We start from the raw sequence: 23,949 nt of genomic DNA, 5'->3' as shown, positions 1-23,949 counted from the left end.
CTTGTAAATGTCCTGTATCATGGGAAGTTCACAATTACAGCTGTGCTGGGCTGTCTGCACCACTCTCTGCAGAGTCTTGCGATTAAGGGAGGTACAGTTCCCACACCAGGTTGTGATGCAGCCAGTCAGGATGCTCTCAATTGTACCCCTGTAGAAAGTTCATAGGATTTCGGGGGCCATACCAAACTTCCTCAACTGTCTGAGGTGAAAGAGGCGCTGTTGTGCCTTTTTCACCACACAGCTGGTGTGTACAGACCACGTAGGGTCCTCGAAGATTTCTACAGATGTATCATGGAGGGGGGGGGGGAGCACTGCACAGGATCAAAATAAGCTGCAGGAAGTTGTAAACTCAGTCAGTTCCATCATGGGCACTAACCTTCCCAGCATTCAAAAAAGACATTCCCCCTCACCCAGGACACACTCTCTTCTCATTGCTACCTTCAGGGAGGAGATACAGGAACTTGAAGGGACACATTCATCGATCCAGGAATAGCTTCTTCCAATTTGCCATCAGATTTCTGAATTGACATTGAACCCATGAACACTACGTCACAGAACATAGAAGACTGGAAACTACAGCACATTTACAGGCCCTTCGGTCCACAATGTTGTGCCGACTGTGCAACCTACTCCAGAAGCTGCCTAGAATTACCCTACTGCTTAGCCCTCTATTTTTCTAATCTCCATGTACTTATCTAAGAGTCTCTTAAAAGAGCCTATTGTATCCTCCTCCACCACCGTCGCTGGCAGTGCATTCCATGCACCCACCACTCTCCGTGTGAAAACTTACCTCTGACTTCTCCTCTGTACCTACTTCTAAGCACCTTAGAACCTCACGCTAGCCATTTCAGCCCTGGGAAAAAGCCTCTGGCTATCCACACCATCAATGCCTCTCATTATTACTTTTTCTCTTTTTGCACTGTTTATTTATTTTAACTTTTTAAATATATTATACTTACTGCTATTTACAGTTTATTATTATGCATCACATTGTACTGTTGCCACATAACGACAATTTCACGACATATATTAAACATGATACTAAACATGATTCTGATTCTGATTGTTCATGCAGTCTCACCATAAATTCCACATGGTGACCTTTACCAGCACCTGTAAAGATGGTCTCATCAATGTGCCTCAGTACAATGCGCTCTTATTTATGAATGCAGTGACAGTGGTCTGAACGTGACACTGGGCCAGTTGCAGTTTGGGAGATGATTGGACTACTCCATAGACTAGTGGCAATCCATCACCAACATTTTGCATTGCCAGATTCTCATTTCCCCCAATTTCTTCCTCCTCCCCTTTGTTATTTTCCCTCTCCAGTTGCCTCTTGTCCATTTCCCCAATGCCATTTCCCTCCCCTCCATTGCTGCCACACGGAGTTCGCTGTAATAGTCCTTTCCCCTTCCCGGGGGGAGAACGGGCCAGGAGGGTTAAACAGGGAGTTTGGTTAACAACTTTCAAATGCACAAGTCAGGCCCAATTATTTATAATTAGGAGAAAAACCATAATTATGATTTCTTAAAGCAAAGAAATCCCAATCTGATTATTTTCCTGACTGGACCTTTTCACTATGAGGTAAATACAGTATTCCTTTGGTGCACCTAAAATGGGTGAAATTCAGCCTCTAGGCTTAAATATTCCTTACTTCAACTATCTTTAATCGAAATTAGCTTGTAAGTATGTCATATTAATTGTCCCCGTCTTGGCTCTGCCAGTGAATAGTTAGTCATTTTAAGCTAAGACTCCAATGACTTTTTTAAATGCTCTAAATATCTTGCAATTTCCATGTAATTTAGATAAAATCATTAGCTGATATCCTTTGTCATGTTTATGGGTGGGTCATAGTCTGTGGGCCAGTTATCAATCAAATCAAATCAAGTTTAATTATCATTCAAGCTATACATCGATACAGTTGAACATGACAGCATTCCTCTGGGGTCAAGATGCAAAACATCAAATTAGGAAGTAAACATTCAAAATTAGTGAGTAATATAATTCAGAATATTGAGCAAAGAAGCATATTCACTCTTAAAAAAAACATATATAGTGCAAGACCCAGAGTGACAATTTCCAGCAATCGATGGTACAGTCTCCCAGCAGTGTACAGATGCACGCAATCCAGCCTGTCATACTACCACTCGAACGTGGGAAGGCAGCACCGAGGAGTGAGGGCAGGCCCCAGCTGAGCTCAGCCACACTGTAGCACTTCCGCATTACTTACCTGGTCTGCAGCAGCAGGCAAGCCTGAGGCTTGAGGCCTAGTTCTTGCAACAACTGAGATTCCGCAGCTGCCTTGTCGACTGCCGCAGGCCTGTGGCAACTTACATTATCACTGACCAACGAAATCTAACGATTGCAAGTGAAACGTCCAAGACAATATCCCACTGTTATACTACACCAACTCCGATGTTTCCAAGTAGTGGGCATCAACTCGGTCTGCAGCCAGGTCAGCGCCTCCTTACCCAAACTATCTCCTCTGATATCCCAACGTGCTCGTCTGACACTTTGGTAGATTCCCATTTAGACTACAGAAGCAGGGTTTCCTCTGATAACCTGTTACTCAGTTGTTCCTACATCTGTTTCTAAAATTCCAAAGAAGAATTAGTCCTTTATTTATTCACCAGTCCAGCTACTCCTATCAATGAGCAGCTCACTGATGGAGTAGCCCTGCAGTACTCAATGTTCTTGGAATAGAATTGCCTTTGATTCATAATAAATATATTTTACAAAGAAAAAGCACCTTTGGTTGGCCCCCAAGAGGCTGCTGCATTTGCCATCTTATCAGAAGTTGTCTTATGCTCATTAGTATGGACAAATTCCAGGCTGGGCAATAACATGAATTGAGGAGCTGTGAACTAATGGAGAATGGGAGGTCAATGGCAAGTTGAGCCTCGGTAGCTGAGACCTGGGTGTAGCCATGTGGAAGATTACTGGAGTGGGTCAATGAGAGAGGGCCAAGAATGCAGCACAGTGGTGAGGAATTAAGGGAGAATGTGTGGGTTTACAGTGAAAGCCGGAGATTCATTACAGAGAAAACTGTGCTGTCAGGACACCTTGTGATAGGGAAGTAGCAAGTTATCCTCTTGACACTTAGCAGTGAATCTGTGGAACATCTGAGAAACTGTGAGCCTTCTATCTCTGTCCACCAGAAAAAAAATAGCACAGATAAAAAACAAGGAAAATAAAAGTGGGAAAAAATTATTGATAGGAAGTTGGTCAAACGGCACCTGCATATCTTAATTTGTTTCAGGAGATGAAATGTGTATTGTAGCCAAGACTTACATAAATGCTTTAATTTCCTTCAAAATCCTTACATTGGTAAATCTTGAAAAATAAGCAGAAAAATTGAACTATTTGAATAAAAGTGTAAATTCGTTAGCAAATTGACAAATTACTGAAGTGGATGTGACTCTGAGTGGTTAATTCCCTCTTTATAGTTTTATCATCTATCAGAATAGCAGATCTGATGAAGGGTCTTGGCCCGAACTGTACTTTTTTCTATAGATGATGTTTGACCTGCTGAATTCCTCCAGCATTTTGTGTGTGTTGCTTAGATTTGCAGCATTTGCAGATTTTCTCTTGTTTGTGATCAGGAGAACAGTGGTGGTTTAGTTCCTTCCAGTTGAAGCACCTCAGAAACTGATTTCCTCACAGCAAACTTTAGCTGATTTTCCTGAACTGCTGGCTTAAGTTATGTGTTCTTCCTCTTCCCAGATATTCCAGAAGATAATGGGAAGAGCCTAGCCTTTGCTAAGACATTCTTTGCATTAATCTTAATAGGCTCAGACTTAGACAGGGTTAAGCAGGATTTCCTCTGATAACCTGCTACTCAGTAGTTCCCACATCTGTTTCTGAAATTTCAAGGAAGAATTAATCCTTCATTTATTCTTCCACTACCACTTGTTATTTTGGTAAACAATTAAAGGTTTTTTACTTTTAGGCTATCAGAACTGGATGGGTAATGTCATCCAGATGCCAAGTGGTGTGTGACCATTGGAGGAAGTGCAATAGGAAATGTTTGTTCTGAAGTTTGGGAACTTTTCTCCTTTGTACAAAGTTTAGCAAAATCCAATTTGTCTTTGATCTCTTGTTCTAATATATACACAGTGGCACTTAGTACTCCTATTTCAAAGTTAGGCTTCTCAGGTTCTGATTTTGTCACACTTAACTCATTGGGAAGTCATTTTGCACTGCTGGGAGGGAGGCAAGTTTACCTATGGTAAGCTGTGCTTCATCTCTGACTTGACGTTGGATCTGAACCTAAAATGTGTTTAAATTTGCAGCATTAATGCCACAAAAATTATATTCAGAAAGGTAAACCACATTCCGAATTACAGATGAGAAAAACACACCCTTTGCTTTCTGCTAGGATTCACCATTCTACAGTTGATCATTATATTTTATCGGGTTTATTACATAAATGAGAAAGAACAATAATTTCCATATTTATCTTTGTCAACTAACAGCATCTGCATCTCCTGCTGTCTGCATTAGTCTTATTTTTGGTTTCCAATTTAAGTTTTGTACTTACTTTCCTTGTTAAATCTATGCCAGAGAAAAGACACATATCCTGATCTCGACGTAGATTTCTTTTAATGACCCCTCCAGCTGGACTAATAGTGTTCACCTGGCCCCTTTTCTGCCTTCCTGGATTATGTCAAGCCTGTGGCCTACATTCATTTTGGACAGACATGGATAAGATGTGTGCAGGGACAGATTCCCGGCAAAGTCTTTTTATGGAATTGGCAATGCAACATTTCTATAGTTCAGTCTTTCTGAGCTGTCTTCAATTCCTACCTTTCCAAAGTGTGCCTCCACATCCTTCCTTGTTCACTTATCTACTTGAATGTTTTTCACTCACTTGCTGTCTCCCTTCAATTCTCAATCCTCCACTCTATGTTTGATAACCTTCTCTTCCTGACTCAAGATGCTAAGTATCAGCCTGGCAATAATGTTGCTTATAGGCTCTGCCTTCCAGTGGAGAAAGCAGGACAGTTCACGTTCTATTAACAGTCTCTTGCTCCATCTCACTGTGAGGAGGAGTAGTGCTGAATCCTGCAAAGATTAGCATGGAGGAATCAGTGAAGTGACAGATTAAGTGGTCACATGCTGGGAAATCTGAACAGCTGCCTGCTTTTAAATGGGGACAAAGATTCCTGAAGGAAACTGGCAGACTTCATCAAAATAGCAAAGCTTTGGTGCATAAATCCGGTCATGCATTTAAAAGCACTCATGCCCTTTACATTTTCAAGTCTGAATAAAGTGATTTAATCATTTATTAAGAATTTGATTCCTGATTTTAGGAGCTTTATCATTTCTGACAGGAATGATTCAGTAGAATGTATATATCAGAAATGATAAATAAATTCAAGCTTCAAAAAACCTTGTTATCTGAATACTATCTTTAACTTATGTTGACCAGGATATTACATTAATAATGGCAAGATTGCCAAGCTCACTATTACAAAGGAGAAAGTTGGACAACATCTGGAATAGCTAGCTTATGGTCTTCTCCCTCCCTTTGCCTTTTTATTCTAGTTTTGCCCTCATCCTTTACAGACAAGATGTTGCCTGACCCACTGACGTCCCCAAGCATTTTATGTGTGCTGCTCACCCACTTTTCTCCTGCTAAATGTTAAGGCTGGTGCTTTCATAAGCAAATTAATTGAATTAAAAATCCATTTAATGTTAGAACTTACACATTCTTGTTTCTTCTACCTACTTAATCCTGTCTCTTCTATTCCTTATTTTACCTTCTGTGCATGATTTAGCCTTCTGAACATATTCTTCACAGTTTAAACAGTCTCAATGAACAGCCTTCATGTTTTTTGTCTCTTTAATCATTGAGTTCCCCAAAGCACATGCAATCAATAGCTGAAGACTAACACTGGCCATTCATTAAAAAAGAAGTTATAATAGCTTTGAGGCATTGATTTCCTCTCCCCCCCCCCATTCTAATATGACTGGCAGTTGTTCAGTGCTCTATCATGTCTTGAAATTGTGAAGTTATCAAGCAAAGTAAATATCCAATCAGATGAAGAATTCTCACATTTAGCAAAGAATGCACTGATAATGAATCATAAGGAATTAAGGTAGAATTATCAATAATTAACTTTTTTCATAATCATGTTCTCTTTCGGTAGAGCATAAGAAATGGCATTCCATCATAAGTAATTATTAATGTTGGAGAGGTTTATCAACATTATGTACACTTGTAAGATCTCAATTGAATCTTGTTTAACACATGAAGCTACATATGGAAAAGTGACTAATACTGAACAAACCCGATTTTTAACTGGAATATTCAGAGCATGATTCTATATTGAGGTCTAAGTTGATGGTTTTAGTTGGAAATGGTTGTTGACAGAACACATAATTAAACTCACTGGCTACTCAGATTTGTCTTTTGTTCTGGTACTTAGTTCATCACCAACGTCCTATGCCATTTTTCTCTTTTTCAAAAGCCACCAGTTTTTATATCTTGGTTTGTCTCAAAGAACATGAATAAGATCTCTGATATAGAAACATAGAAAACCTACAGCACAATACAAGCCCTTCACCCCACAAAGTTGTGCTGAACATGTCCCTACCTTAGAAATTACTAGGCTTACCTATAGCCCTCTATTTTTCCATGCTTCATGTACCTATCCAAAAATCTCTTAAAAGACCTCCATGCAGAATATGACCCATCTACAACCACTTTTTGCCTTCTGTAGGCAAGTCAGTTCTGGATCCACAAAGCAATGTCCCCTTGGATCCCATGTCTCCTTACTTTCTCAATAAGCCTTGCATGGGGTACCTTACCAAATGCCTTGCTGAAATCCATATACACTACATCTACTACTCTTCCTTCATCAATGTGTTTAGTCACAACCTCAAAAAATTCAGTCAGGATCATAAGGCACGACCTGCCCTTGACAAAGCCATGCTGACTATTCCTAATCATATTATACCTCTCCAAATGTTCATAAATCCTGCCTCTCAGGATCTTCGCCATCAACTTACCAACCAGTGAGATAAGACTCACTGGTCTATAATTTCCTGGGCTATCTCTACTCCCTTTCTTTAATAAAGGAACAACATCTGCAACCCTCCAATACTCAACCTCTCCTGTCCCCATTGATGATGCAAAGATCATCGCCAGAGGCTCAGAAATCTCCTCCCTCACCTCCCACAGTAGCCTGGGGTACATCTCATCCGATCCTGGTGACTTATCCAACTTGATGCTTTTCAAAAGCTCCAGCACATCCTCTTTCTTAATATCTACATGCTCAAGCTTTTCATTCTGCTGCAAGTCATCACTACAATCACCAAGATCCTTTTCAATAGTGAATACTGAAGTAAAGTATTCATTAAGTACCTCTACTATTTTCTCTGGTTCCATACACACTTTCCCACTGTCACACTTGATAGGTCCTATTCTTTCATGTCATATCCTCTTCCTCTTCACATGCTTGTAGAATGCCTTGGGGTTTTCCTTAATCCTGCCCGCCAACGCCTTCTCATGGCCCCTTATGATTCCTAATTTCCTTCTTAAACTCCTTCCTATTCGCCTTATAATCTTCTAGATCTCTAACATTATCTAACTCTCTGAACCTTTTATAAGTTTTTCTTTTCTTCTTCACTAGATTTATTACAATCTTTGTACACCACAGTTCCTGTACCCTACCATAACTTCCCTGTCTCATTGGAATGTACCTATGCAGAACTCTACACAAATATCCCCTGAACTTTTGCCACATTTCTTCCATACTTTTCCCTGAGAACATCTGTTTCCAATTTAAGCTTCCAATTTCCTGCCTGATAGCCTCATAATCCCCCTTATTCAAATTAAACGCTTTTCTAACTTGTCTGTTCCTATCTCTCTCCAATGCTATTGTAAAGGAGATATAATTATAGAACCATAGAACACTTCAGCACAGTACAGGCCCTTCAGCCCTCCATGTTGTGCCGACCCATATAATCCTTTAAAAAAGTACTAAACCCACACTACCCCATAACCCTCCATTTTTCTTTCATCCATGTGCCTGTCCAAGAGGCTCTTAAATACCCCTAATGTTTTAGCCTCCACCACCATCCCTGGCAAGTCATTCCAGGCACTCACAACCTTCTGTGTAAAAAACTTATCCCTGATGTCTCCCCTAAACTTCCCTCCCTTAATTTTGTATATATGCCCTCTGGTGTTTGCTATTGGTGCGCTGGGAAACAGGTACTGACTATCCACCCTATCTATGCCTTTCATAATCTTGTAGTTATGTTCACTATCTCCAAAATGCTCTCCCACTGAGTGATCTGACACCTGACCAGGTTTATTTCCCAATACCAGATCAAGTACAGCCTCTCCTCTTGTAGACTTATCTACATATTGTGTCAATAAACATTACTGCACACACCTAGCAAACTCCACCCCATCTAAACCCTTTGCTCTAGGGAGATGCCAGTCGATATTTGGGAAATTTAAAATCTCCCATCACGACAACTCTGTTATTATTACACCTTTCCAGGATCTGTTTCCCTATCTGCTCTTCAATATCCCTGTTACTATTGGGCGGCCTATAAAAAACACCCAGTAAATTTATTGACCCCTTCCTGTTCCTAACCTCCACCCACAGAGACTCTGTAGACAATCCCTCCATGGCGTTCGCCTTTTCTGCAGCTGTGACACTATCTTTGATCAACAGTGCCACACCCCACTTCTTTTGCCTCCCTCCCTATCCTTTCTGAAACATCTAAAACCCAGTACTTGAAGTAACCATTCCTGTCCCTGAGCCATCCAAGTCTCTAATGGCCACCACACCATAGCTCCACGCTCTAAGTTCATCCACTTTGTTCATAACACTCCTTGCGTTAAAATAGACACATCTCAAACCTTCGGTCTGAGCATGTCCCTCCTCTATCACCTGCCTGTCCTCCCTCTTGCACTGTCTCAGAGCTTTCTCTGTTTGTAAGCCAACCTCCTCTTCCCCAGTCTCTTCATTTGGTTCCCACCCCCCCCCCCCAGCAATTCTAGTTTAAACTCTCCCCAGTAGCCTTAGCAAACCTCCCCCTCCTCTCTTCCTCTATTTTCAACTCCCCCTGTTTTTCACTCTGGTCTATCACCTGCTTATCACTTCCCCCTGGGTCCCCTTCTCCTTCCCTTTCTCCAATAGGCCACTCTTCTCTCTATCAGATTCCTCCTTCTCCAGCCCTTTACCTTTCCCACCTGCCTGGCTTCACAGATCACATTCCAACTAGCCTCCTTCCCCTCTCCCCACCTTTTTATTCTGGCATCTTCCCCCTTCCTTCTCAGTCCTGAGGGAGGGTCTCAGTCCGAAACATCGACTGTTTATTCATTTCCAGAAATGCTGCCTGACCTGCTGAGTTCCTCCAGCATTTTGTGTGTATTTCTTTGGATTTCCAGCATCTGCAGATTTTCTCATGTTTTTAATCTATGAATGTCTGCACTTCAGAGGTCATAGTGCTACACAGCACAGAGAAAGGACCTACAACTCTCCGATTCTGAACCAACCAGAATCAAGTTTAATATCACTGGCATAAGGTTGTGAAATTTGTTGTTATGCAGCAGCAATACAATGCAGTACATAATATAAAAACTGTAATTTACAGGGAGTGTATATATCAAACAAACTAATTATAGTAATCCTGCATCAATCCCTCTTTATTCTCCCCTCAATCCCATCCGCTGCTGCTCGATTCTCCCACCCTCCTCTGGAAGAGAGGCAATTAAAGCCATAAGATCATGAGATATAGGAGCAGAATTAGGCCATTTAGTCTGCTCCATCATTTCATCATGACTGATCCATTATTCCTCTCAGCCCCAGTCTCCTGCCTTCTCCCCGTATCACTTCAACCTCTGCCTTAAGTATACATAAAGACTTGGCCTCCTCATCTGGCTGTGGCAAAGAATTCCACAGATGCGCCACCTTGTGGCTAAAGAAATTCCTCCTCATCTCCGTTCTAAAGCGTTCTAAGTGCAGTTAATTAACGTGCCAACCTGATGGAAGTCTGCATTCCTGGCTATTGCCTCTGCCTACTCTGCCAGTTTTTGTGGGCCGAAATAAAAGTAGATGAAGCATTCCCTCTAGTATTGCATTACTTGACCTCCTTGGTGTAGCAGCGAGCGACAGACGGTGAGATATGGCACAGATCAGCAGCCTTAAATGATTCGTAGTGCAGCAAGCTGACAGCGACTGATGTGCTAACATTCATGGCCAAAGCGGTCAAGGTACATGTGCGAAACTGCATTTGAGGGTCACAGGTATTGACACTTGAAGAATCACAGTTTCAGGGTTAATGGTCGTTAACACCTGATTATGTTTTCTGTCTGTGAGTAAATAAGAGGCATTGATGGCAGAGACTTTTTCCCAGAAATGGCTAGTACAAGGGTGCATAACTTTAAGGTGATTGGAGGAAGTTATATGTTGAATGCCAGAGGTAATTTTTTTATGTAGAGAGTGGTGGGTGCATGGAACATCTGCCAGGGCTGTGGTGGTAGAGTTAGGTTCGGCACACTTAATTAGAATCAAAATCAGGTTTAATATCACTAGCATATGTTGTGAAATTTGTTGGTATGCACAGCAGTACAATGCAATACATAATAATAAAAAACTGTAAATGTTGGAATCAAGTATTTATCTATATATTTTTAAAAGTTAAATTAAATAAGTAGTGCAAAAGAGAATAATAAGTAGTGAGGTAGTGTTCATAGGTTCACTGTCCATTCAGAAATTTTAATGGCCGAGGCTCCTATATTAGATAGGCACCTGGACAAAATAAAACTGGAGGGCTATGTGGAAAGAAAGGTCAGAATGAATTTAGAGTAGGTTAAAAGATTGACACGACATCATGGAGCAAAGGGACTGTATTGTACCATAATGTACTGTTTACTGTAAGAACCCAGTTGAACATCTTACTGCATTACTGAACATGGCGTTGGTGGAGTATAATGCTGGGAAAGAATGCACAGGGAAAGGAGGAGGCAGTTTTTTCAGTAGGTGCTGACTCCCAGATGTGTCAGCAAAATTCATGAACTCTGGGTTAAGCTGGCTTTCAACAGCACATTTATTTTTGTCAGGCTGCTCGTAAAACACTGTGCAATTTCTGGACTACAAACTTCTAAAAGATAACGTTGCTGCAGTTCTAATTGTTCACCATGAGATGTCATCTGTGCTCCTTCCAAAGCATGAACCATACAGGGGAACATTGATCAATGGATAAGACTAATGTTTGTGGGCTTCATATACATTAAAAGTGAAAAGAAATTGTTCATGTATTCTGTGCAGGCACATACATACTGATTTACATCTGTACTATTTGAACCAGCAATGTAGCTTGGGTCTCCTGTGACAGGGAAGGATATCACAGGAACATGCGTATCTTTTTGTACTGAACACTGTGTAATTGAAGTGCTCAGTAGCTGCAGATTAAGGGCCCTGATACTTTTTTTCCTCTTTCAGCTGGGGAATGTTATCAATTTATAATTGATTGTGCTGTTGCGTTTCTCACAGTCTGAATCATCAAAGGCTGGTAGTATAAAGAAGGTGCAAAGCCTTAGTGGGGAAGAGTGGTTGTGTGGGCTGGAATTGGATTCCTTAACTACTGAGGGATTCCAGTAAATTTTACTCCATTGCCAAACCTGTCAGCTTACACATACATAGAAACATAGAAAACCTACAGCACAATACAGGTCCTTCGGCCCACAAACTGTGCCGAACATGTCCTTACCTTAGAACTACCTAGGCTTTACCCATAGCCCTCTATTTTTCTAAGCTCCATGTAGCCATCCAGGAGTCTCTTAAAAGACCCTATCATTTTCGCCTCCACCACTGCCGCCAGCAGCCCATTCCACGCACTCACCATTCTCTGCGTACAAAACTTAACCCTGATATCTCCTCTGTACCTACTTCCAAGCACCTTAAAACTATGCCTTCTCGTATAAGCCATTTCAGCCCTGGGGAAAAGCCGCTGACTATCCACACAATCAAAGCCTCTCATTATCTTGTACTGTAGATAAGTGCCAGAAATCAGCTGTAGAAATGCAAATATTTAGCAGTAAGCTCTTTGTCATTGTTGCAAAGATGACGTGTCACTAGTTGGATATACTGAGATCAGTTTCTTTACTTTCTACATCCATTTCCAAATTCTCCAATGTTTGTTTGTTTTGATATAGACAGAGCACAGACAATAAAGGATAAGGAGGTATGGAAAATACCTGGCAATAGTGTTGGTTGTGTGTTTTTGACTTGTCACATTGCTCTTATGTGGAATATTCAGGTAATTGCAACAATCAGATTTGGCTGTGGGTGGATGTTAATATTAGCTGCCCATAACCCCCTCGGTAATTAAATGTTGTAAAGTCTGCCCTCTATTGAAGCTCCAAATTGTTGGGAATGTGGTTGTTATCTTCCTTTATCGTATTCTCATATTCAAATTTTGAAGTACATATATTATCAAAGTTAGGTATACGTCCTTGAGCTTCATCTTTGTGCAGGCAGCCACAAAATAACGAAAAACAATCAAAAAACACCGCACAACCAAAGCGGTCAAATATCCAGTGTGCAAAGAAAAGAATAAATACTGTAAACAATAAAACAGTAAACAAGCAGCACACAGAATTTTAACTGCAGAGTTCCTGAAACTGAGCCAATTCGGTGCTGAGGCAAGTGAAGCAGGTCCAGGAGCCCAGTGGCTGCAGGCCACAGCCTTGGAGCCAGTTCAACACGGAGGCGAGTGCCGATGGTCACGGCTGCAGAGTCAGTTCAGCACTGAACTGAGTAAACCTCACTGAGTACAGTAGTTCACTCACAGCCTCTGTTCTCAGTTCCAAGGTTAGTACTTACTGGGCATTCCCACTAACTTTGACAAGACAACAGAAATACAAGACCTGGCTTGGTGGTGTAGTGGTACCAGTACTGACCTTCAAGGCAGACGGTCCTGAGTTCAAACCCAGCCACTTCTTCAGCAGAAATATCTGCATGGAAGTATCTACTTTTGTACAATTTACTGTGCTTTTTATGGCATTTACACCTACACCATGTCAGGGATTCCCAACATGGGATCCAGGGATCCCTTGCTTAAAAAAGGTTGGAAACCCCTGCAGTATGTGTATATCTACAATAATAAACTTGAAAATATACAGTACTCACAGAGACCCATATCAGAATCAGGTTTATCATCATTCACATTTATCACCAAATTTGATTGGGAGGTCTTCAGTACTGTCTCTGGCACACACACACATATATAGCTAGAGTGTCTAAGATTTTTGCACAGTACTGTAGTCCTCCCAGTCAAATGCTGAGATAAATGTGAATGATGGTAAACCTGATTCTGATATGGGTCTCTCTGAGTGGGAAGGGGGCAGAGAGAGGGGAATCGTGGTTGGGAAAAGGGGAGGGGAAAGGAGGAGGGAGCAAGAAGCCCCAAGGGGACATTCTGTAATGATCAAAAAACCAATTGTTTGGCATCAAATGACCTTGCCTAGTGTCTCATGGTTGGAGGAGCCTGCACCCATGCCATCCCCAGCCCCCTCCCCTCCCCAGCATTCGTTCTCTGCCACGTCCCAAACTCTTCCTGTGGTGCTCCACCCTCACCATTAGCAATATCCTTTTGCTCCCGCTTTATTTTCTAATTCGCTCTCCACTCCACAGTGACAGATACAGTACCATGCAAAAGTCTTAGACGCCCTAGCTATATTAATGTGCCTAAGACTTTTGTATGATTGGCAGATTTCCTGAGGAGCATCAAAAATCCAGAAATCCGATAATATCATGGTCATTATTAAAGATCCAATTAGCATTTTTAAAATCCATACTTAATTAATTTAATCTACTTTGTCTCTGCCTGGCATGGAGCCTGCATTGCACAGGATGACAGGAGGCTGCAGAGGGATATAAACTCAGCCAGCTCTAACATGGGAATAGCCTCCCCTACCATCTCGGACTTCTTCAAGGTGTGATGCCTCAAGAGGGCGGCATCCATCATTAAGGACCCTCACCATCTGGGGGCGTGCCCTCTTTAAGTCAGGAACATCAGGGAGGAGGTACGGGAACCTGAAGACCTACACTCAGTGATTTAGGAACTTCCTCTCTGCCGTCAAATTTCTGAATGGTCCATGAACCCATGAACACTACCTCATTGTTCCCTTTCATGTGCTGTTCATGTACTCCAGTGGTTTATAGATTTTTATGTCTTTGCACTGTATTGCTGCATACAGTATTCCTGTTCTTTGCACATTTTAAAAAATCTATTCAATATACATAATTGATTTATTATGTTTTATTTTATTTACTATTATTATTTTCTCTCTCTCTGCTAGATTGTGTATTGCATTGAACTGCTGCTGCTAAGTTAACAAATTTCACGTCACATGCCGGTGATGATAAACCTGATTCTGATTCTGAATTTCACATCATATGTCAGTGATAATAAATCTGATTCTGAACCTGTGGCCACTCAGATTATTAGCTGAAGGCGCTGAATGACTAGTTAATTTATGCAACAACACACACAAAATTGCTGTACTATTAAACCCCATCATAAGCAACAAAGGTGGTTTGGGTTTGTTTTTGTGCGACAGTAAATTCTGGAGTCTTTATTATTTAGAGGCATCTACTTAAATTCCTCATCACTCAGCATTTGCTAACAGCCAAGCCATTTCACTCAAAAAAGAATGGTCCTTGACTGTCCTAAATCCATTGATCAGAAATCACCCATTTCTTGCTCAAGGTCAAAAAATGTTCAAGGCTGAAACTGAGCCAAGGTTGAAATTAACTTAATGCACAAGCGTGTAGAGAGAGATGGAATTGGCAGAGATTTCACATGCCAGATTAAAAGGAGCTCATCGGTTGAATCAGATGCTTAGGCTTCGTGCTGGCCACTGCTGTTAGAAAAGGTGAACGCCAGCATGTTGTCACTGCCTGTAGCTCATTCCAGCTGTTAGTGAAACCACTGTAGGCATTGCTGTTGAATGAGCCAGATTTCCACAATTATCCAGCATGACTGACATTCCAAAATTCATCTTGCAGAACCAGAGGAAACTGAGTGGGTTATACAGCAGTCTTGGCATGTAAGTCAGTTATCCAGCCTGGCTGTAGTGATGTGTGACCAGCCATGTAAAAAGGTGCAGACATATCCCTCTATGCCCTGTCCCAATGCCTCTTAAATGTTGTCACTGTTATCACCTCTGCCTCCTCCTCTGGCAACTGTTCCAGGTACCAGCTGCTCTTTCTGTGAAAAATTTGCCCTCAAATCCCCTCTCAACATCCTCCCTCTCACCATAAACCTCTACTTCAGCTAAAGTTCAAAGTTCGAAGTAAATTTGATTATCAACGTGCACATATGTCACCATATATGTACTTTTTATTTTCTTGTGGGCATTCTCGGCAAATCTATAAGATAGTAACTATAACAGGATCAATGAAAGATTAACCTGAGTGTAGCAGACAACAAACTGTGCAAAGACAAATATAAATAAATGGCAATAAATATCAAGAATATGAGATAATGAGATGTAGAGCCCTTAAAGTTGGTTGTAGGAATATTTCAATGATGGAGCAAGTGATTTGTAGTTATCCCATTTTGTTGAAGAGCTTGATAGTTGAGGGGTAGTAACTGTGCTTGAACCTGGTGGTACGAGTCAGGTGGTACCTGTACCTTCTACCTGATGAAGAGAGCATGACCTGGGATCTCTGATGATGGATGCTGCTTTCCTGTGATAGCATTTCCCACCATGTGCAGCACACACTGGCTCTCTAGATTATCTGTGCCCCACATAGTTTTAAGCCCCTCATGTCACCTCTCAGTCTCCTTTGCTCCAGAGAAAACAGACGTAGCCTCTCTAATTTCTCCTGATAGTACAAATACTCCACAACAGATAACATCCTTGTGAACCTTGTCTGCATCCTTTCTAGCTTAATCACATCTTTCTTATGGTTTGGGGACCACACAGAACTCCAAGATTGGCTGAGTACTGAGTACTGAGTACCACTGAGTACGAATTTAACAATACATTCTAACCATTATTTTGTAAAGTGCTTTCTCTCATAAATGGATCCATAGAAGCCATAAATTTAAGATAATTTCCAGAAGAACTTAAACATTGGAAGAGCTATAAAGATCTGGGCGACAAGAACTGAACAGTGGAAGCAGATTCCACTGAGAATTTTCTAATGGTAACTGAGGGATTAATTTGCAAGGCTCCAGAGGACGTTCAGAAGTGTAATTCCCAGAAAGAAAGAGTTAATGTATGAGGATATTTAATGGCTCTGGGCCTGTACTAGCTGGAGTTTAGAAGAATGAGGGGAATCGCATTGGAACCTATCAAATATTGAAAACTCCAGAATGAGTGGGTGCGCAGAAGGTGTTTTTTCTAGTGGGGAAGTCTATGACCAGAATGCAGTGAAACAAGAAGGCTTTATAAGGCATTGGTCAGACTACACTTGGAGTACTGTGAACAGTTTTGGGCCCTTTATCTATGACAGAATGTGTTGGCACTGGCGAGGGTCCAGAGGAAATTCACAAGAATGATTCATGGAATGGAAGCGTTAATGTATGAGGAGTGTTTAATGGCTCTGGGCCTGAACTCACCAGAGTTCAGAAGAATGAGGGGAGATCTCATTGAAACCCATTGAATATTGAAAGGCCAAGCTAGAGTGGATGTTGACAGGATGTTTCCTACAGTGGGTGAGTCTAAGATCAGAGGGCACAGCCTCAGACTTGAGGGAAATCGTTTTAGAACAAAGATGAGGAAAAATTTCTTCAGCCACAGAATGGTGAATCTATGGAATTCATAGCCACAGTGGCTCTGGAGGCCAAGTCATTGGATATATTTAAAACAGAGGTTGATAGGTTCTGATTAGTAAGGGTATCAAAGGTTACAGTGAGAAAGCAGGAGAATGGGGTTGAGAGGATAATAAATCTGCCATGATTGAATGTGGAACAGACTTGATGGGCTGAATGGCCTAATTCTCCTCCTGTGTCTTATGGTTAAGAAAGTGATGAAAAGGTCTGTCAATGATTTGGAGCTGACACCACGGCTTGAATGGCCTCCTGTAATATAAGGTTCCTTGTTTACTTGAAGAAAGATTCATACAACTTTCCAAGAATGATTTCCACAGAGGGAGGGGAATGTAGCAAAAATAGTAAGGGAGTTCTCGTGTGTGCTCTGCAGATGGCAAAGCCTAATTCTGTACCTTAATGAGCTTAATAACTTCAACCTCCTTTCATCACAGCAAAGAAAAATAAGCTTTAACCAGGCAGCAGTTAAGGATTTAATTACAAACGTTTGTATATCAGGTGAGGGATTGTAAAGGTATATTTGTTGATGTGGCCTGAAAATGTATTGTGGATTAGGTGGGTTCTGCATAATTTAATCAGCTGCTGTCTTCTTCTTCTTCTTCGTCTTCTTCTTGGGCCTTTAGCTCCCAGTGGTGCATAGGCTATCAATGACTTCCCATCTCCATCATCCAAAGTCAATGGTGTGGTTGGAGTTGATCAATGTTTCTGTAATCCATGGTATCCACTGTACAGAGGATTGGCCAATACAGCTTCACCAGAGCCCTGTTGGCCAGCTTTACCCATAACAACCTCTCATAATTGGGACATAGGGTTGGACTTTGAGAGGCTTAATCAGCAGTCGCTGGGGTAATATTTGAAATTAACAACATTATGTCTGAGTTAAGGAGTGTACTTTTAAGACAAGGTCCCGTGACGTTCTACCTCTCTTTTTCTCTTATACCTGCAGTGCCATGATGAGTAACATATCTTCAAACTTGAGTTCATCGTTGCCAACACCCACAACCTCAACAAAATCACCTAATTCTAATGGTAAGTACGGTTCAGATATTTGTTAGGATTTGTACCATGAAGGGATAATTAAGATGTGTTCATTTAGAAACTTCTGTACATTACAAAACTTCAATAGGGACACAGTCTTCATTAGGAAACATAATGGGATTATAGTGACAGCCAAAGTTATTGTTGGTGTTATTTTGAGAATTATTCAAAGATTCAAAGTACATTGATTATCAAAGTGTGTATACAGAACACAACTTGGAGATTTTCCTCCTGCAGACAGCCACAAAATAAGAAGCGCAATGAAACCCATTCAAGAAAACTTCAAACACCTAACGCGCGCGAATAAACACAAGTTGCACAAATGGCAAAAAGCCAACGAACAACACATAGAATATCAAACATCAACGTGGAATCCAGCAGAATTCAGTTTAATTCAGTTCAGCCCCGTCCACCTCGATCACCCCAATCAAACTGCTCAAAAATAGCAAAAGAGCAGTAACCAGAATCCAGGAGCACATGCAACATGAACCTCAAAGTCCTCTAAAATGAATCCACAGCCTCGCCAATCAATCCTGGTAAAGTGGAAACCAAGGCTCAAGGACACATACCAGAAATTTCAAAGTGATTTACAGTATTTAATATATATGTTTTTATACTAAATGTAATTTAACTCATTTCTCCTCATTTAATGAGTTGAATATCCATCTTCTATTATGTAAGGACTGGGAGCTGAGAACTGCATGAGGCCCCTAACAGAAACCATGAGCTGCTCTCATTCACTGTGACACTTTAATGTTACCAGCCCTGATCATCGTATATTGTTAGCTGGTGAATGGTCATGTGAAATGTGATGCCTCAGTATTCAAATCTGTGCTATGCCCTCTCATGGTGAAACTGTATTCTGCATGTAAATTCAATAAAAATGCATCGTAAGCAATATTTTAATCCGCAGCTCTGCAGAATGAATCAAACTTTATAAATGATGAAAAATATTTCAGAGGCAATCACCGCAGAATGGCCTTTCGAGCAAACTTGTATTCCAGATTTCTTCAGTGTCAGTACAGCTACTTCATACTTCCACAATTTGACAGGAAATTCAGAAGGTCCTGGTGATTGAAGCCCAAAGCTGTTGGGATCAGTGATCAATCAAATCAAAAGTCAAATCAAATCAAGTTTAATCATTCAAGCCATACATAGATACAGCTGAATGAGATAGCATTTCTCTGGGCCAAGTTTGAAAAACATTCAAAATAGCAAACAAACATTCAAAAGTAGAATGTAACGTAACCAAAATAGTGAGCAAAGAAGCATAGTCAGTCGAATAAAAGGCATTTATAGTCCGAGACCCAGAGCGACGAAGTCTGGCAATTGATGGCACTGTCAGCCTGTCAGTCCACTGCTCAAACGTGGTAGGGCAGCACCGACAGGGGAAGCTGGGCCCTAGCCAAGCTCGAACACCATGCTGTAAATGCTTCTATGTCTCCCACGTGGTCTGCAGCTGCAAGCAAGCCCAAGGCTTGAGGCCTGGTCCTCACTACAACCAAGGCTATGTAGCTGCCATGTTGTCTGTCCCTCCACCAGACAAGGGTAACAGGCCTGCTTCAACTTACGTTACCTCTGTCCAACAGTCTTGCGATCACAAGTGAAATGTCCAAGACAGTCGCCCACGCCTATACACTAACTCCGAAGCTTCCGAGTAGGGGTCTGCAGCCAGGTTAGTTCCTCCATACCCAAACCAGCTCCTCCAACATCCCAACAGGCTCCTCCAATATCCTTACTGGCTCCTCCGAAATCCCGACCAGCTCCTTCGACATCTCAGCTGGCCCTCTCTCCAACATCACTGCTGGCCCCTTCGACAACTTGACCAGTTCCGCCGCTGACACTGGTCCAGTTACTCCGATCACTGATGGAGTAGGCCTGCAGTACCCGATGGAGTAGAATTGTCTTTGGATCGTTAAAAAAAATTTACAAAGAAAAAGCACCATTGGTTGGCCCTGAGCGGCCGCTGCGTTAGTATGCTCCACCATCTTACCAGAAGGTCAAGATGGTAACTGTCCTTATTCTCCAAATGTTAGGGTTGTTGTTAGGTTCAATGCAATCTGAATTGAAAACCATAAACACAAGAGGTTCTGTAGATGTTGGAAATTCAGAATAATACACACAAAGTGCTGGAGAAATTCAGAAGGTCAGGCAGCATCAATGGAGAGGAATAAAGAGTCGACGATTCAGGCTGAGACCCTTCATCCATCTTGTATTTTGTGTCTGTTAAAGCAGATAATCATTTGGTCAAGAAAGAAACTGATGGCTAATTTGTTCTCTTAACACACCATTAACAAGGAGTGTCCCAACACCAGCTTGATGTTTGGGCATGTATAGACAATCAAAGAACAAAGGGCAATCAGTGAAACACAATTTCCCTCGGGATCAATAAAGTATGTCTGTCTGTCTGTGATCATCTTGTCAGTGTTGCTGCGCCTAGAGACTGTTAGTGCAAATTCAGATTGCACTAAGCCTAACTACAATGTGATATATGGAGAATAAAGACAGTTACCATCTTGATCACTGATTACAACATCTTTGTGGCTTTATCTCTAACATCAGGCTCTGGCCTTCCATCCACCCTTATTCCTCTTCATGTCCATTAATTTAAACCCTCATCCCTTTTAACTTCATTTAACCTAACTCCCCTACTCCCCAATTTGGCTACAATGTTCATTATTTCTTCCTCCTCTTCCTTTTGCCATTAGATCCTAAACTCCAAGCTTCCGAAATATCGGTAACTCCCCACCTTCATGCTATTGAGCAGTTACCCACACCATTCATCTGCCTCACTGATATCAGTAATGCCAGTCCAGGGCTTTGCAGTCTCTACCCTGTTATCAGTCACCTATCTATGAGGCTTTACAGTGCTGGCAGATATGTCCCTCAGTTTCCTGTATGATATGTCCTCGCTGAACCATCTCCTTGTTTGGAGTTCGAGACTCAATATCTAGGCTCCCTCAGAGCTCCATAATTCTACTTTTTTTAGACTTGGATTGTATCGACAGCATTCACATAAAATGACAGTGAGCTGCTTTTATCTGGTGATGTCACTAGCTCCATAAGAAGCTCATAACGTTTTTTCATCACCTCAGTTGTTAGTGAATTTATAATTCCCATGGAGCACAATCTTTCTTATTTTCATGACAAGTGATGGGGGTTATATCTCCTCATTGGACTATAGCCAGCTGAAGAGTGTTTTCCATGTAGTTTCAAATAAATACGTTGGAAATACAGCCCGCTGAAACTGCAGATTTAACTGATCCATTAACTGGAACTCTTGATATCAATGGATAGAGATCGGGGTTACTATTATTAATAAATTGGGTTGATGAATGTTTTTAATTCTTTTTCTTTTGAGAGGTTCAAGTGAAATATTTTAAAATATTAAATTATTTTAATATCTTAAATGACTTAATTTAACTTTTCGACAATTTTGGACATTTCTGCATATCAGGAATATTCATAGGTTTCGGGAGTTTTGACAGCCAGCTAAGCCAGGAATGGGGCTTGAAGAGCATTTCATTATATGTGCGAGCTAGGTTTATACCAATCACTTGCTGAGAATTACACGTGGTAGGCTGAGGATTAGAAAGTCAGTGCATTCACACATTGTAAGTGCAAACCAAATGGGATTCCCCAGGTTTTCAGTGCTGTCAAACGGAACTTCATATGCTAAACGCTGTCATACTTTTTTATTCATGTGTTCCCACAATGAAAGTTGATACATTTGCATTACAACCTGCAGCAATCAATGTATCTGTTTCCTTGGCATATTCTTGCATTTCATCTGCACTACTATTTTTAATAATTTTTTGAAACAAATTTGAGAATTAACTTATTATTTAAAAAGGAAACACTACTATTTCTAGTTCAAAAATTAGAAGAAGCATTTTATATCTTAGCAAATTAGTTTTGTTCATTTCTAAGTTCAACGCTGGGTTTATTTACTACTATTTCCAGAACATTACAACAAACATTTCCCCCCCCCCCCACCCAAATAAGAAAGAATTTTGGGTAATGGTCTAAGTTTTTGATGGGTTCTAGATCAACCTCTCTTTTGGGGCTTGCATGGTGGGTGGGGGGGGCGGTGCTTCGGCTGGTACAAGTTGGGGGAGGGTTGATGCTTCTGCTGCTGCCAGTGTGTGTGGGGGGGGAGGGATCTTTGGGGTTCTGAGCAACTATCATTCATTCTTTGGGGTTTCTTATTTCGTGAATGTCTCTGCGAAGATTAAGAATTTCAGGTTGTATGCTGTATACATTCTTTGACATTAAATTGAAATATTTGAACCATTTTCTTTAATTTGAATTTCCCATTTGAAAAAAAATGCTGTTGAAGTTGTGCTGTGAGAATGCCACCTTTCTATTCTTGCTGCTTGGGTCAAATAGTTATAGTACCAAGTTGTCCTGTAGTCTGTTAGCCACAAAGGACCACTGTGTGTACGTTGTTCTTGTGGAAGGCAATACAGACAAAAAAACCCAGAAAATAATGCATACCCTTGATTATCAAAACTATATCAGGTCTTCCTGCCTGCAAGAAATACAAATCCATTCAGTGTGATGACCAGTTTTTCTTTTGGTGGATGCTAATGTTTGATATTTTGCTTTAGCTATTTCATGCTGAACTTGGCACTTTGTTCAGACACATCACCCATGGTCCCTGTCTGCTCTCACTTACCTGACATTGATGTAGAAGGCTCAGTAGACAGAGCCATGCAGCTTGGAGGTGTCTAACAGTCTGGCAAACAATTCAATGGCAAACAGGCCACAGGTGACATATTACTGTGCCACTTCCCCTGGAAATCACGCACAAACATCCAAAGGGGTAAGAGTGGAGGAGATCTGACTTCTCCCATCAAAGTTAACAAAGCTTTAAAAGAGTTTTCAAATATAATATTCAGAAACAATTAACACAACTTCATTTTTGATTATTTAAAGTGTTTCTTTCCCAAAATAAATTAATATATTAAGAAATAATGTTTATAAAAACAACCTTTCCTCCTAACCTCCAGGTTGGAAATGTCCAGTCGAATGAATGGGCTGTCAGATTCTATGGGAGGTCCATGTGGAGTAGAGTGACAGATGCACCAGCACCTTACAGTGAGCCCTGAATGCTGGCGTGTCCCTTCGGAACCATCAGCCACAGGCAGCACAATTCAGCTCATTGTGTATAGCAACAATGATAAAACAACAGACGTTGCCTCTGGGTCTTTCACAAGGGAGGCTGGAAATTGAAAGTTGTGCCTGGAATTTGCTGCCCTACAACTGTAATCTGTGAATCTTGATCCAGCATGTCCCGGCATGCTGCTTCATTATTTTGTGGTGGCAATGTGGACTGTTTACCTCAGCAATGTTGCTCACTAAAACACTCTGAAATGGTCCTGCACTATTAAAGAACACTGTACAAAGTTCATTCAATCGGTAAACATGTTATGAAACAGGCAGTTGCTAGAAAGAGGCAATTGGTCGATAAAAGGTGCTTTAAAAAAGGACTTAAATAATTAATGTACAGAGATCCAACTCTGCAAATAATCTGGCTCCACATGGGTTCTTTCATAGTGGGGAAATCATAGCTCAGACTTTATGCTTAGTGGTGAGGAAATGGTGCTCAAGTAGGATTTCAGATCACATCAGTACTGTTTTTATTGTTATGCTTAAATTGGTCAAGTATACATGGAGTCATCTTTTAATATAATGCTGTTTTATGAAAATAACAGTGGATATGAACAGTCTAACTCAAAAGAAGTTTGTCCAGGAAGATTTATGAAGTTCCTTGCCATTGATTTCCCCAGTTCAGATGAGATTTTAATCTGGTATCTGATCTCTCTACATCACAAGGAAATGCATGTTGTGCGGTTAATTGGCAGGTATAAATTGCAGCTATAAGGTGTTGGTGGGTGGTAGAAAAAATGATGGGCGTGGGATGGAGGTTGGATAGGCAAATAGAGAAGCAAGTAGAGGGAAATGGCCAAACCCAGGTAAGTGAGACTTTAATTAGCGTGGATGAGTTGTGTGGAAGGGACGTTCCATGCTGTATGTCTCTATGACTCTATAACTATAGCTGGTTATAAGGAAGTACATGGCTGAATGGGCGTGCTCTGAGAG

The 23,949-nt window shown here is 41.1% G+C and overlaps 1 protein-coding gene across 5 annotated transcripts in view; it reads left to right on the top strand.

The window, feature by feature from the left end:
- The window catches only part of ptprea (protein tyrosine phosphatase receptor type Ea), a 293,967-nt gene that overhangs the window by 203,946 nt on the left and 66,072 nt on the right, over positions 1–23,949 (top strand). For all 5 annotated transcript variants that reach the window (XM_073027577.1, XM_073027574.1, XM_073027576.1 and 2 more), the window contains one exon: positions 17,753–17,835. In XM_073027577.1, the coding sequence (XP_072883678.1) occupies positions 17,757–17,835 (79 nt within the window). In that variant the 5' untranslated portion in view covers positions 17,753–17,756. The remainder of the gene's footprint in view (positions 1–17,752; positions 17,836–23,949) is intronic.

The sequence above is a fragment of the Hemitrygon akajei genome, chromosome 23 (genome assembly GCF_048418815.1).
Source record: "Hemitrygon akajei chromosome 23, sHemAka1.3, whole genome shotgun sequence".
NCBI classification, from domain to species: Eukaryota; Metazoa; Chordata; class Chondrichthyes; order Myliobatiformes; family Dasyatidae; genus Hemitrygon; species Hemitrygon akajei.
The sequence above is the reverse complement of the archived record's forward strand: the minus strand, read 5'-3'. Positions and strand labels throughout refer to the sequence as shown.